We start from the raw sequence: 13,610 nt of genomic DNA, 5'->3' as shown, positions 1-13,610 counted from the left end.
GTGGTGTGCCAGGACAAAGCCAAGGAGCGGCTCTTAAATGTTATGGAGCGCCAACTGGACACGTTCCAGGCGCTACTAGCACTGCAAACGGAGCAGCTCCATGCCCACCCTCTCCTGCAACCACTATCGCAAAACTCTCTCCCATGCGCCCCCCGGACACCTCCAACACACTCTTATCAACCTCCTGGCTCCAGTTTGTACCCACTACGTTTCACTCCTCCCCCATCACAGTATAGCACTGTGGACTCCCAGTACCCAATGCACTCAACACCCATCCCTCTGCAGTTTAGCCCTGCTGAAGTACAGCGCCCATGGCACTGTACTCCAAAGAAGAAGGTTGGATATGATACCTGGACATACAAAAATCTTTAACCGTCCAGGACCCCACCTCCTCCTGGGACCCTCCCTTTCCCCATCTCTTTCAGTGCTGATGTGTTTTTTTGTCTCTCTCCCTCCTCTGGTGGTTGTTTTTTAATAAAAGAATTGTTTTGGTTTGAAAGCAATCTTTATTCCATTAACTGAAAAAAAAACAGAGCCCTGCAAAGCAACCGGCCATTTTCTTAAATCTTCATAGTGCATCGTCTGCACCAATCACAATCACCTCCTAGCATTACAAGCACTGCATTCCCAAGCATAGCGACAAATATTAGTGGCTTTCAGCTTCAAATTGCTGTCTCAAAGCATCCCTGATCCTTATGGCCCCACACTGTGTCCCTCTAATAATCCTTGTCTCTGGCTGTTCAAATTCAGCCTCCAGGCGCCGAGCCTCAGCGGTCCAGCCCTGAGTGAAGCTTTCACCCTTTTCTTCACAAATATTATGGAGCGCCAGCGAGCCTTTAAACACTCAAAAGCATACTCAATAGTCCTTCTGCACTTGCTCAGCCTGTTGTTGAACAGCTCCTTGCCGCTGTCAAGGTGCCCCCTGTAAGGCTTCATAAGCCATACAACTAAGGAGTAGGCAGGGTTTCCCAGAATCACAATGGGCATTTCAACTTCCCCTATGATGATCTTCTGGCCTGGGAAGAAAGTCCCTGCTTGCAGCTTCCTGAACAGGCCAGCGTTCCAAAAGATGAGTGCATTATGCAGTTTTCTAGACCAGCTTGTGTTAATGTCTGTGAAACGCCCACAGTGATCCACAAGTGCCTGAAGAACCATTGAGAAATACCCCTTCCGATTAATGTACTGAGTGGCTAGGTGGTCTGGTGCCAGAATTGGAATGTGTGTGCCATCTATCACCCCTCCATACTTAGGGAAGCCCATTTGTCCAAAGCCATCCACAATGTCACGCAAGTTGCCTAGAGTCACAGTCTTTTGGAGCAGGATGCAATTAATGGCCCTGAACACTTCTATCAACACGAATCCAACGGTCAACTTTTCCACTCCGAACTGGTTAGCGACCAATCAGTAGCAGTCTGGAATAGCCAGCTTCCAGAGTGCAATTGCCACATGCTTCTCCAACAGCAGGGCAGCTCTCATTTTCATGTCCTTGGGCCACAGGGCTGAGGCGAGCTTATCACACAGTCCCATGAATGTGGCTTTTTTCATCTGCAAGTTCTGCAGCCACCACTCATCATCCCAGACGTGCATGACAATGTGATCCCACCACTCAATGCTTGTTTCCCAAGCCCAAAAGCAGCATTCCACTGTGGTCAGCATCTCCATGAATGCCACAAGCATCTCGTTTCATAGCTGCTACGCGTGGCGAGATCAATGTCAAACTGCTCTTGCATTTGTAGTTTAAGGAGTAACTCCACCGCCACTCATGACATGTTAGTGACAGCGAGCAGCATATTGATCAACAGTGCAGGATCCATTCCTGCAGACTGAAAAGGCAGAGCAGAGCGTGCAGTATACAAAACGTTGAAAGATGGTGCCAAATGCAGACAGAAGCACCGGGATTTCTGGGATGCAAAGCAATGCATCATGGAGCACTGGGACAGGACCCAGGATGCCCTGAGACTCTCTCCGCCTTCCTACAACTCTTAGCGGCAGAAGAGAAAGAGATGCTCTGTGGGATAGCTGCCCAGAGTGCATCGTTCCAAATACCACTGCAAGTGCCGCAAGTGTGAACACGCTATTGCACAGGCAGCTGACAGTGTGAACACACAACAGCTGTTTACCATCAGCGTTCTCTGAGCGACGCTCTAGCAGCCAGCGCTATAACTCTGCCAGTGTAGACATACCCTAAAGCTCTGCATAATTACAGTACAAACCAAACAGTGATGTAGTTTTGTAGTTTGTGACAAAACAGGCAAAATCTTACCAAGATTCAGATGCAACTGCCAACATTTTATGGTATAGTTTGATACTCTTAAAAATGCTTCTAATATATATGTAAAATTAAATAAAAAAATATGTTAAAAGAATTTTAAGGTTACAAAGTCAAGCATTCAAAAAAGTCAAAATTAAGATTTCCTGCGCAACCTTGATTTAGCCCCCTTGTGAGTATACATTAAGATAAAGACTTTAATTTCGTGATCATATACTACATTTTTCAGAAGACCTCTGCTTCATTCAATGCAAAGAAGGAATAGTGTTCACTGAATGGGAAGCTATTCAGTATTTCTTTTTATCCTCTTCATACAATTCGGAGCCCAAGGCCTAATTTATCATACATTTACCAAACCATGAACTGAATATATAATTACTAAATTTCTCATGGGCTTTTCTATGGTGCTCTCAACAAAGTACCTGAGTGGTCACAGACATTAATGGATCTGTTTTCACACCACTATCACAAGGTGGCATTATTATCCACACTTTACAGAAGGAGAATAGAGGAACAGAGACAGTCAGGCCAAAACCCACAAAAACTTAAAGGAAACCTACAGAACTCCTTCAAAAGATAAGCATCGGAGCTTAAATTCCTAACTTTGTTGTATTAAGACTTAAATTCAGTGTGTTTATTAGGTCCATGATTGTCTAATAATCTATAACACACTAGCTTTCCTTTATTTTATGGTGGCAGAGGTGTTAACTGTCACCTATCTTTTCCAGACCTGAAGAAGAGTGGTGGGTAAACACAAAAGCTTGTCTTTTTCACCAGCTGAAGTTGATCCAATAGAAGATATTACCTCGTACACCTTGTTCCTCTAACATCCTGGGACCAACAACACTAAAAACATCCACTAATTTTGGATGCCCAACTTGAGATGCCCAGGGCCTGAATTTTTTGCTGTACTTAGCATTTGTATAGCACTTTTTACAGTAAGTTCAAACACAGCTCCAGTCAACTTCAATTGCAGTTGTGAGCACTCAGCACTTCTGCAAGTCTTGTCCCAGGTGTCAAGTTCAGCAACTAGAAAATTAGGAACATCAAATTAATCGTAACTTATAAAAGAGTTGGTTAAAGTGATTTGCCAAGCACTGCATATGAATCTCTGGCAGAAGCAGGGGTAGAATTTTCAACCAAGTGACACTATATTTTCTCTACCTGCAGTCCCCAACCCCATTCACTATACACCTTCCAAATTCAAATTGTATGGCAACTTTAATTCTGGTATTTACTGACTTTTGAGTTCTTGACTTTGCAACCTGAATGTTCCTTTAGTGTAGATTTTTTAAATGTCATTTCCTAATTTTTTTAAAAAGCAAACTAAAAAAAATATCCATGTGGAATCATACTAACCCCTATGTTGGTCATCAGCAGTGTTGGCACCTCTAATCCACAGCCCAGACTTCTACAATGTGAGCTGAGTAATTGGTAATAGTAGTCTGTTAGCCTTTCTGAAGACTAGCCACTACAGCAGGGATTCCCAAACTTGGTTCCTGGCTTGTTCAGGGTAAGCCCCTGGCGGGCTGCAAGATGCTTTGTTTACCTGAGCGTCCACAGGTACAGCCTCTCGCAGCTCCCAGTGGCTGCGGTTCGCTGTTCCCAGCCAATGGGAGCTGCGAGTGGCCATACCTGTGGACCCTCAGGTAAACAAAGTGTCTCATGGCCTGCCAGGGGCTTACCCTGAACAAGCTGCGAACTAAGTTTGGGAACCCCTGCACTAGCAAGTTTCAAATCTGTTTACTCCAGGAAAGGAATGCTCAGATTCAAGAATTTTGGTTTCAATTCCAGGTTCAACAGGGGAGGGTGCTGTAGTGGCCATAAAAAAACAAAAACCTATCACTCTCCTCCCTCTGCAGCCAGTCTGTCTCCTCTGTTTCTATCCACTATCACCCATACTCCTGTCTGTACATTCTGCTATTTTCCATGTGCTCTTTTGCTATCACCACTCGGAACATAACAGAGAAATGGCTGCTTGACACAGTACTAAGGGGCCTCCTTCCCTTTCCTCACTCAGGACATATCTATACTACAAACTTAAGTAGACCCATGTTAGGTCAACTTACAGCCACTGCAGTAATTACTGTGGTGGTTGATGTACACACTACCCTCCTTTTGTCAGTGGCAAGCATCCTCACCAGGAGCACTTCCACTGACCTAAGAGGAGCAATAGGGTGGCAGGGAGGCTGAGAGCTGCAAACAAACCACAATATTGCTTTGGTAAAGAAAAATCTTAAAACACTGTTGCACTGCATGAGTGACTTACCATCATGTTATAACTCTCTGCTATATCAACAGTCTCACTTATCACATTTTTGGCTGACCCCATGGAGTTTTCATACCTGTGTTAAAATAAATGTAACTAGTCATTAACTTTATTTTATGCCACATATATTTTTAAAACTATGTTCTAACTTTAATGCTAGACATAAATCTTTCATTATCTTTAGAAGAGTTAGAAAATGAAGTAGCATTTACATCATGCATGCCAGTTTAAATCTATAGGTACAACTATCATCTAAATGTCTTAACAAAAGTTTAAAAGATTTTTTATTAAAAGATAGCTAAACATCTAGCAAAAAATCAAAAGGTTAACAGAGGGAATCCATAGCAAAGTTTAAATCTCCATGCAGAAATATTATTAATGCCATAAAGTGTATGTAAATTGATTCGAATCAATTGTATTGGGAAATATGTTCCTAATATAACAGGAAAATACAAATGATGGAAATCTAAAACTTTTTTAGAGGAGGTAATATTGAGGTCCAGGACTTCCCATCTGCCTCAGCAGAGGCTTCTCAATTTAAATAAAGAGCTTTAAGTTATAAATAAAACAGCAATTTCAAACTAGTCTACATCTGTTTGTTTGTTTTTCTTTTGGTTACACTACTAAGAAGGGTATGTCCTTAGTGTATGCCATAGTTTTGGAAAATAGCATATTATTCCTTTAGGGCACGATCCTGCGGGCCTTTTTCATGCTTGTTGTCCCACTAAAGGTGAATGATTTGCCACAGTGGTCTTTAAAAAGCACTTATTTAAAAGAGCTTCACTGAATTTCTTTACTTGCTTTAAGATGGTACACACATCTTTTAATAAATGAGGTTTTATTAAATATTTCCTAAAGCCAGCTTCACAGGAAATCTAGATATGCTTTCACTGTTTACATTGCAAAGAATCTTCTGCAGATTATGACAAAATCCAATTTTAGGTTTTTATTGCCATGACATTGAAAAGTTGTAAATGTATTTCATCTATGTAATGATATGATGATGACTCCCTCTATGATGTCAATAGCTAAAATGTTAAATTTTCAAAACTGTCTCTTTGACAAGCACTTCCTCTGAAGCATCTGGTACTGACTGTCAGAGACAGGATTCTAGAGTAGGGGCCTTGCATCTGACCCAGTGAGGCAATTCCTATGCATCACTGTTAAATGGCAGTACTGTACCTTTTTTTAAAGCTACAGTTGTGCCATTCCCCTGCTTTGATTGGTATGTCAAACTTTCCACATCTTGCACCCCATGTTATGTGTGTATACGTTTCAATGTATATATGTATACTCAAATATTTAAAACATAGACAAGTCACGTAGGCTTTAAAAATAACCATCAGGTAACTGCTGGATTCTCTTTCATTTTTACTCTCCATTATTTGGAATACATTCTTTTGCAGAAAAATCTAGGTTTTTTTTCCCGTGCTTATTTTATTTTTGTAATTTGGCAAACACTATAACCATTTGCCACTGAAACAATTTGAGGATAAGTGAAATTAGCATGGTTGTTTTTGTTTAAAAAAAACAAACACTTGATTTGTCAAAATAAAATGTGCTTGTGCATCAACATTATTTAAAAGATCAGCACACGTCTGGGAACAGTCAGAAGCATGACACCCACACTAACATGGACCAACACTGAAAAATATAAAATATGGCAAAACAAGGGATGAAGAAGGGGAAGGAACCCTCAACACTGTAAGTATTCAGAAAATGCCTTTACACCTCAAAGTAAGTTAGATTCAAGATAATCCCCCCCATCAAATTAAAAATATTTAAATTAGGTTAAATTTGAGCCATAGGAATTTTTACAATCCAGTGTCGCTTTAAACTTCGGCAATCATGTAAGGACAAGATACCCTGAGATCAAGAACCTATGACAGCAGTATCCAATCACTGCCACGTACATCAGTATCTATTATGCTGTACTGCCCATTTCATAGAATCATAGAACTGGAAGGGACTTCAAGAGGTCATCTAGTCCAGTTCCCTGCACTCAAGGCAGGACTAAGTATTATCTAGACCATCCCTGACAGGTGTTTGTAAAACCTGCTCTTAAAAATCCCCAATGATGGAGATTCCACAACCTACCTAGGCAATTTATTCCAGTGCTTAGCCACTCTGACAGTTAGGAAGTTTTTCCTAATGTCCAACCTAAACCGTACTTGCTGCAATTTAAGTCCATTGCTTCTTGTCCTATCCTCAGAGGCTAACAACAACCATTTTTCTCCCTCCTCCTTGTAACAACCTTTTATGTACTTGAAAACTGTTATGTCCCCTCTCAGTCTTCTCTTCTCCAGACTAAACAAACCCAGTTTTTTCAATCTTCCCTCATAGGTCATGTTTTCTAGACCTTTAATCACTTTTGTTGCTCTTTGCTGGACTTGCTCCAATTTGTCCATATCTTTCCTGAAATGTGGCGCCCACAACTAGACACAATACTCCAGCTGAGGCCTAATCAGCACAGAAAAGAGCGGAAGAATTACTTCTCCTGTCTTGCTTACAATACTCCTGCTAATACATCCCAGAATGATATTTGTTTTTTATTGCAACAGCATTACGCAGTTGACTCATATTTAGCTTGTGATCCAGTATGACCGCCAGATCCCTTTCCAAAGTACTCATTCCTAGGCAGTCATTTCTCATCTTGTATGTGCGCAACTGATTGTTCCTTCCTAAATAGAGTACTTTGCATTTGTCCTTATTGAATTTCATCCTATTTACTTCAGACCATTTCTCCAGATCATTTTGAATTTTAATCCTGTCCTCCAGAGCACTTGCAACCCCTCCAGCTTGGTATCATCTGCAAACTTTGTGTGTGTACTCTCTCTGCCATTACCCAAACCATTGATGAAGATATCAAAAGCTGTAACTCTTCTTGCCATCCTCACCCGTTAAAAAGTGACAGTATCAATTCAGAACCTAATCGGTTAAAGTTTTAAGTAGTTTCTAATAATATTCTTGCTCAAGTCCCTCCTGCCAGTTTTTGAGATTTTACAATCAAGTTCTCCTTTCTCCCTCATCTGCGTGTAGGTGTTTCACAAAACAAAATGAGGGGACATAAGCAGAAAACAGGAAAATGACTATACATTAAATGCTGTTAAATACATAAAGGAAGCAAAGAAATCTTCCCCCCATCTCTTTCAGGTATAATAATCTCAGGTGTTCCTTATAACTCTAATAAGAAAGAAACAGAAGAATTTATTTTAAATTGGCTGCACTCCTTTAACTATAAGACTCAGCTTGTGCCCAGTATGCGAGAACTGCAGTGCACAAGCCTGGGACTTGGATCAACTCCTAAATTACAGCAGCTGTTCTAAAGATGTTCTTGGAGGGTTAGACTGAATTCCCACATGATCAAGTAAAAGTTCGGGTGGCTCCTGCCTAACACCGGTGAAGTCTTTTGATCGATAACCAGGTCCCAGCTGCCCTCTGAACAAGACTAATAACGTTTACCAGACACCAGTGGTGGTAGATATTTAGATACGGTTTGCGCAACTGGGTAGTTCGCTTCACAGTAAGTGCTAGAAAAAGGGGTCCCAAGCACAGAGCAGAGCTCTCTCTCCTCCGCACTCAGGAGCCCCCCCCTCACAGCAGAGCCCCCTGCCATCCAAGGGATCGCTGCGTGGGCGCGGGGCTTTGGGAAGGGTCCCTCGCAGAGGAGCTTAGAGGGCAGGCCCGCTCCCCTCCCCGTGCGCAGGGGCCCCACAGCAGCGTATGAGCGGCAGCCCCACGCCCCCTCCCAGCAACAGACCCAAGTGTCAGGCTGCCCGCGATCCCTGGTCTGTCGGACCCCCCAGGTGCTGCCCCTGGCACTGGGGAGGGAGGCCCATCCCCCGCCCGCCTTGGTGGAATGGGGCAGCCGGCTCCCGCAGAAGAACGGGACCGACCAGCCGCCATCTTGCTGTCGCCCCGAGGCTCACCAAGTTGCCCCTCCCCTTTACTCCGCGGAGCGCAATAAGCGACCCACACTTACACCCTTCTCTTTGCTGCGTTGTCCCGCCTGCGCGCGTCCCGCCGAGCTGATGTCATCTCATCCCGCCAGTGGCCGGTGCAGTGTCAGGAACGGCCTCCCGTCACAGCTTGCCGAACATGCCGGAGCCGCCTGCGCGTGCTCAGTAGGAGGGGGCGAAGGCGCTACCCTACCTCCGCCCGTAGTTCGTTGCCAACAGTACCAGCTAGGGGGCGGGCGGTCAAAGGGAGGCGGGAGGGAGACGGTTAGGGTTTGTGCAGGAGGCCAAAGGAGTCCAAAGTAGGGGCGTAGCAGATAGGCAGCACTGGGGACAGGGTGCAGGAGATGGGGTTAAACAAGGATAAATGGACTCTGATGGAAGAGTGGCAGAAACCCTGGCATAGCGAGGGGCAGGGTAGATAAAAGGTACCAGAAATGGGGTCATCCATCTGTTGTGATTGTCAGGACAGAGTGCAGGTTGTAGAGGGGCTTGTGTGGTACATCTCAGCCAGGGCCAGCTTTAGGGAGTGTGGAGCCCAATTCGAACATTTTCAGCGGGGCCCTGGCAGGGATGTAGGGATGTCTGAAAAAAAAAAAGTCTTTCATTTCTTCCATGTATTATTTACTTTCCATAACTATATAAATAATAAAATTATATAGTATGTATGTTGCATCATATATGCTGTTGATTGGTTATTAATGACCGCCATTTCACATGTGTGGGTCCCCACCACTCCCTGGGGGTGTGCACACGTGTGGGTCCCAGCTGCTCCCTACCCCCTTCATTGAAGCAGGTGTGCAGGGTTACTGGCCTGGGAACTGCAGAGCAACAGTGGACATGGGAGGGCTGATTGGAGGCAGGGCAGGGGCTGACTGGAGGTAGGGTCTGGCTGCAGGCAGGGCAAGGGGTGCGGGGCTGGCTGGAGACAGAGGGGTGTGGAGTGGGCTGGCTTCAAGCAGGGCCGCAGGGGGGTACAGCAGGGGTTGGCAGGGCTGGAGACAGAGGAGTGCGGGACTGGCTGGCTTCAGGCTGGGAGGTGCAGCAGGGGTTGACTGGAGACAGGGCAGGGGGTGCGGGGCTGGGAGTGGGCAGGGGTGCGGGGCTGGAGTGGCAGGGGCGGGAGAGTATGTGGGCCTGGCTGGCTTTGGGCAGGGCTGCAGGATGTGTGGCAGGGGTTGGCTGAAGACAGGACAGGGGGTTTGGCAGGGGTGGCTGTGGGCAGGGTGCAAGACTGGCTGCAGGCGGGGGCGGTGCGGGCAGGGCGGGGGGGGGCCCAGCAGGCAGCTGGAGCCCCAGCCCTTTAAATAGCCCCCAAACCGCCCCGCTACCTCAGGGCTCTGGGGGCTATTTAAAGGGCTCAGAGCTCCAGCTGGGAGAGCAGGGCTGAGGGTAGGGCTTGCTGCGCTCCAGCCGGAAGAGCGGGCCTGTGGGGCAGCCGCACTCCCTCCGGCGCTTTGGTCAGGGGAGCAGGGCCATGGAAGACCCTGGAGCAGACCGCAGCCAGGGTAAGTAAAAAAAATTAAAAAGACAGTTAAGTCGTGGGGCCCGATTCCCGGGAATCGGGCAAATCGGCCTAAAGCCGGCCCTGATCTCAGCCCTTCCTTCCTCAGGGCTAGGGTATGCAAGGCACACATCAAGGCAATGCCTAGACGATTATAATAATACCTAGCTCTTGAATAATGATTTTCATCTGTGATTTCAAAGCAATAGACAAAGGAACTAAGCATTGTCATCCCCATTTTATAGATGTGGAAACTGAGACACAGAGCAGGGACATGACTGTGGCTCTCCTCAATCAGAAATTGTGTATTGTGTACACATGGTTTTTAGGCCTCTGGCGTGATCTCGCACCTGTAGGAGTGACAGAATCTTCCACTTTCCCCATCCCTGAGGAAACTGAAGGCAGGGGAAAAAAGTGAAATAAATTGTGCAAATATATTTGTATTAATTCATGCATAATAATCATAAGGTTTATTATCACTAGGTACAATGTAGATGTCTCAGCATGTCAAACAGCACTAGTGTGGGGACACAAAAGAGTGACAATAAAATACTGTTTTAAATGCACTTTCCATATCCCATGGTCACATGTGCATCCTCCACATTGCCACAGCTGACAACAGCTTTGTCTGTACGCTCCCATTCTGCCATGCCTGAGCACAGCCATCTCTATTTGCCTTTCCTATGGCAATGCCTGAGCATGGCCATGTCTGTCCACTCCCACATTGCCATGACCCACATCAGTATACTTTCTCTGCCCTTGCCCTCAACTGTTATGTTCCCTGTGTCATGTGTACTCCTTGTACACGGTTGGTTACAAAGCTGCCTCCTACTAGCAGGTCAGGCTCCTTTACCGAATTTGGACTGGCTACAGAACTTCCATCAGGGAAATACCAAGAGATGTATTCTCTTTCAGATGCTTTAATGCACTGCCGGGTACAGCTGTTACCAGCTCAAGTAAGCTATGTCACACACGACCCCATCTTGTGGTTCAACATTATAATACCGTTTTACAATTCCATCACGCCACTCAGCCATGCCTTCTTACAGCCACATCTGCACCTTGTCACCTAACACACCTTTACACAGCCATGCTACCATGTCCCCAGCACAGTCATGTCTGTGCGTTCCTCCCCTCCCCTCACTGCCACACCTGAGCATAATTATGCCACATCTGCATGCTTCCCTCCACCATGCCTCAGCGCAGTCATAGTTGTGTGTTATCACAACTGTCACGCATGGGTGTGGCCACATATGTGCCCTGTCCCCAACACCCTACAACTGAAAACAACCATGCTTCTGTGTTCTTCCCCATCCCCTCTGCCACACCCCAAAATGGCTGTGTCTTGTGTGCTGCTATATCTCAGTTCATCTGCCTCTGTACACCTCTCCCTAGTATCTTGCCTGAGCATGTGATACCAAATGCTACCGTTCTGATTTGATATATAGTACCAGTATCTAATATCAAATCAGAATGGTAGCATTTTGTAACCAGTTCATCCAGGTGCAAATGGCTATACTAAGTGTAAAGCAGTGGAAAATCAGGTCTGTAGTGTGTTAAGTTTCAAAAACGCTGTTGAATCTTTTGTAATGAAGGGTGTTATACATCATTATTTATTACTGACGTCATTTAGAACTACACTCAGAACGCAATGTAAATTATCACTATTTTGAAATCCATATACTTCATATTTGAACAGTGTAAGACTATGCTCTTTATAATTATCACAGAATTGTTGCTCAGTTTACATTATTCTGACAGTGAAATAATACAAAATGATATGTATAATAGAAAATAACAGAAAATCAAGGTACAATAATTATTAGCTGAAAAGCAGCAAAATTAAAATTTAGAAATGTCAAAGTGCTGGTTAAAAACAACTGAACAGACAATGTTTCCTGTTCAAGATGATTGTTAATATTCTGTTGGCTTTGTTGCTGGGCATCTGCTGTCATGCTAACAATTAAATAGAAAAAGATTGAAGTTTGCAAAGCACTCAGAGAACAAAAGAAACTGTAGATTTAGTACAGTTATTAGAAAGTAGGGCAAAAAAAATTCCAACACAGTAAAAAATCTGTCTGGAACACAACTTTCTAAAAAGAATTTCTTTGCAATTAAAAGAGCAGCTCAGAATAATGAAACCATAGGGTGGGAGAAATATGTCATTATCATAGTCCTAACTGACAGCACTGATGAAGAAAGCAGTAAATTCAAAAATGATTCAGATCAGAAATCTTTCCTGCAATGAACTGGTAGGTTCTGACATGGATATTAAAATGATTATCAGCCAAACTAAGCATTAAAAATTTAGAGAGCTTTATGAAGGACTGGTCCCTTGTAGATCCTAGTCTGAGGGCACAGGTGTTTGATCAGAAAATTCCAGAAATACAGAGGGCAAGAACTTTTTTTTCCCGTGGTACCATTTCTAATTCTAAAATGATCAAGATTATGGGAGCGTCTTGACCCCAGAAGAATTACTTTAAATGTTATTGTAGAACTAATTAACAATATTGAGAAACACTTTGACGCAGGCAAATTATCAAGAGAAGAATATGGTCTCCTGTGTTTTCCCTCTTGGAAAGAGTTATTGATGAACTGTACTTTTTTGCCTAATATATAGTATATACCATTTTTGTGTTCTGTTTGTTTTGTTACCCCTGTAATCATATTTCCTCTCTTTCCTATCTTTGGTCCCCTCAATGCATGACCACATTGCAAATAAGCTTGCGTGTAACACATCTGCACTGAATTAATGTTATTTGGGAAAACTATTATAATAGTTGTGGACCATGAGATGTATGTGGCACACCTGACAGCACTTAAAACATGGTGCAAAGATTCTTCGCTTTGTTGCTGTTGGGTGTTAGCAGTGGGTACAGCTCAACTGGTCTGAACACATTTTAGCTGAAAATGCAAAGACAAATTATGGTCAGCACCAGTACAGAAACCGATCAGGTTTTAATTTTTTTTCTGAAACAGTGAACAGTTACAGGACTTATCCTTTTCTTTGAACCATAGAATTGTAAAGCTGGAAGAAACCTTGAGAGACTGGACTAAGTAAACCTTCCAGGGTTCTCACAATAAAATTTTTGGTGGCCTCAAAATACTTAATTAACTTTAGGAAAAACAAAAAAAAAATTGCACATCTGCATGTCCAAATCATTATACTTTATTTATATACGGTTTTATTGCAGACTCAATAATAATAATAATGTACAGTTCTCTATCTTTACTGGACCTAAACAGAACAGAAAAACAAATAAGGTGCTTTGCACGTTCTTATGTTTTGTTGTTGTTATTTCTTTTGGTTTTGGTTCCTCTAGTAAGTCTGCTGCTGTGAAAACTGATATTTGTATGGTTGTTAATATCACTTTTCCTAGCAGACTTACTAGCTAGCTGCCAGGCTGTGAAAAGTGATATTAACAACCATACAAATATCAATTTTCACAGCAGAATTACTCAGCCAGGGCAAGCCAGGGCACAAATTAACCCCTGGATAGGCAGGTGGGTAGGGAGATAGTGGGAGCCAGAGGCGATGGGCAAGGTGGATGGGGGGTAAGTGGGAGCTGAGGCCAGGGCCAATGAGCCCAGGGTCCAGGAGATAATTGTATT

At 43.9% G+C, this 13,610-nt stretch overlaps 1 protein-coding gene across 3 annotated transcripts in view; it reads right to left on the bottom strand.

Moving 5' to 3' along the window:
- The window catches only part of SCAPER (S-phase cyclin A associated protein in the ER), a 357,916-nt gene extending 349,244 nt beyond the window's left edge, over nt 1–8,672 (bottom strand). The window contains exons 1-2 of one of the 3 annotated variants that reach the window (XM_075069526.1): nt 8,521–8,672; nt 4,539–4,614 (exon numbers count right to left, since the gene is read on the bottom strand). In XM_075069526.1, the coding sequence (XP_074925627.1) occupies nt 4,539–4,614; nt 8,521–8,576 (132 nt within the window). In that variant the 5' untranslated portion in view covers nt 8,577–8,672. The remainder of the gene's footprint in view (nt 1–4,538; nt 4,615–8,520) is intronic. The other 2 variants (XM_075069525.1, XM_075069528.1) reach the window with 2 other exon arrangements.
- Nucleotides 8,673–13,610: the final 4,938 nt, after the last annotated feature.

The sequence above is a fragment of the Chelonoidis abingdonii genome, chromosome 9, assembly GCF_003597395.2.
Source record: "Chelonoidis abingdonii isolate Lonesome George chromosome 9, CheloAbing_2.0, whole genome shotgun sequence".
NCBI lineage: Eukaryota > Metazoa > Chordata > Testudines > Testudinidae > Chelonoidis > Chelonoidis abingdonii.
This window is presented reverse-complemented; position numbering and strand designations above follow the sequence as displayed.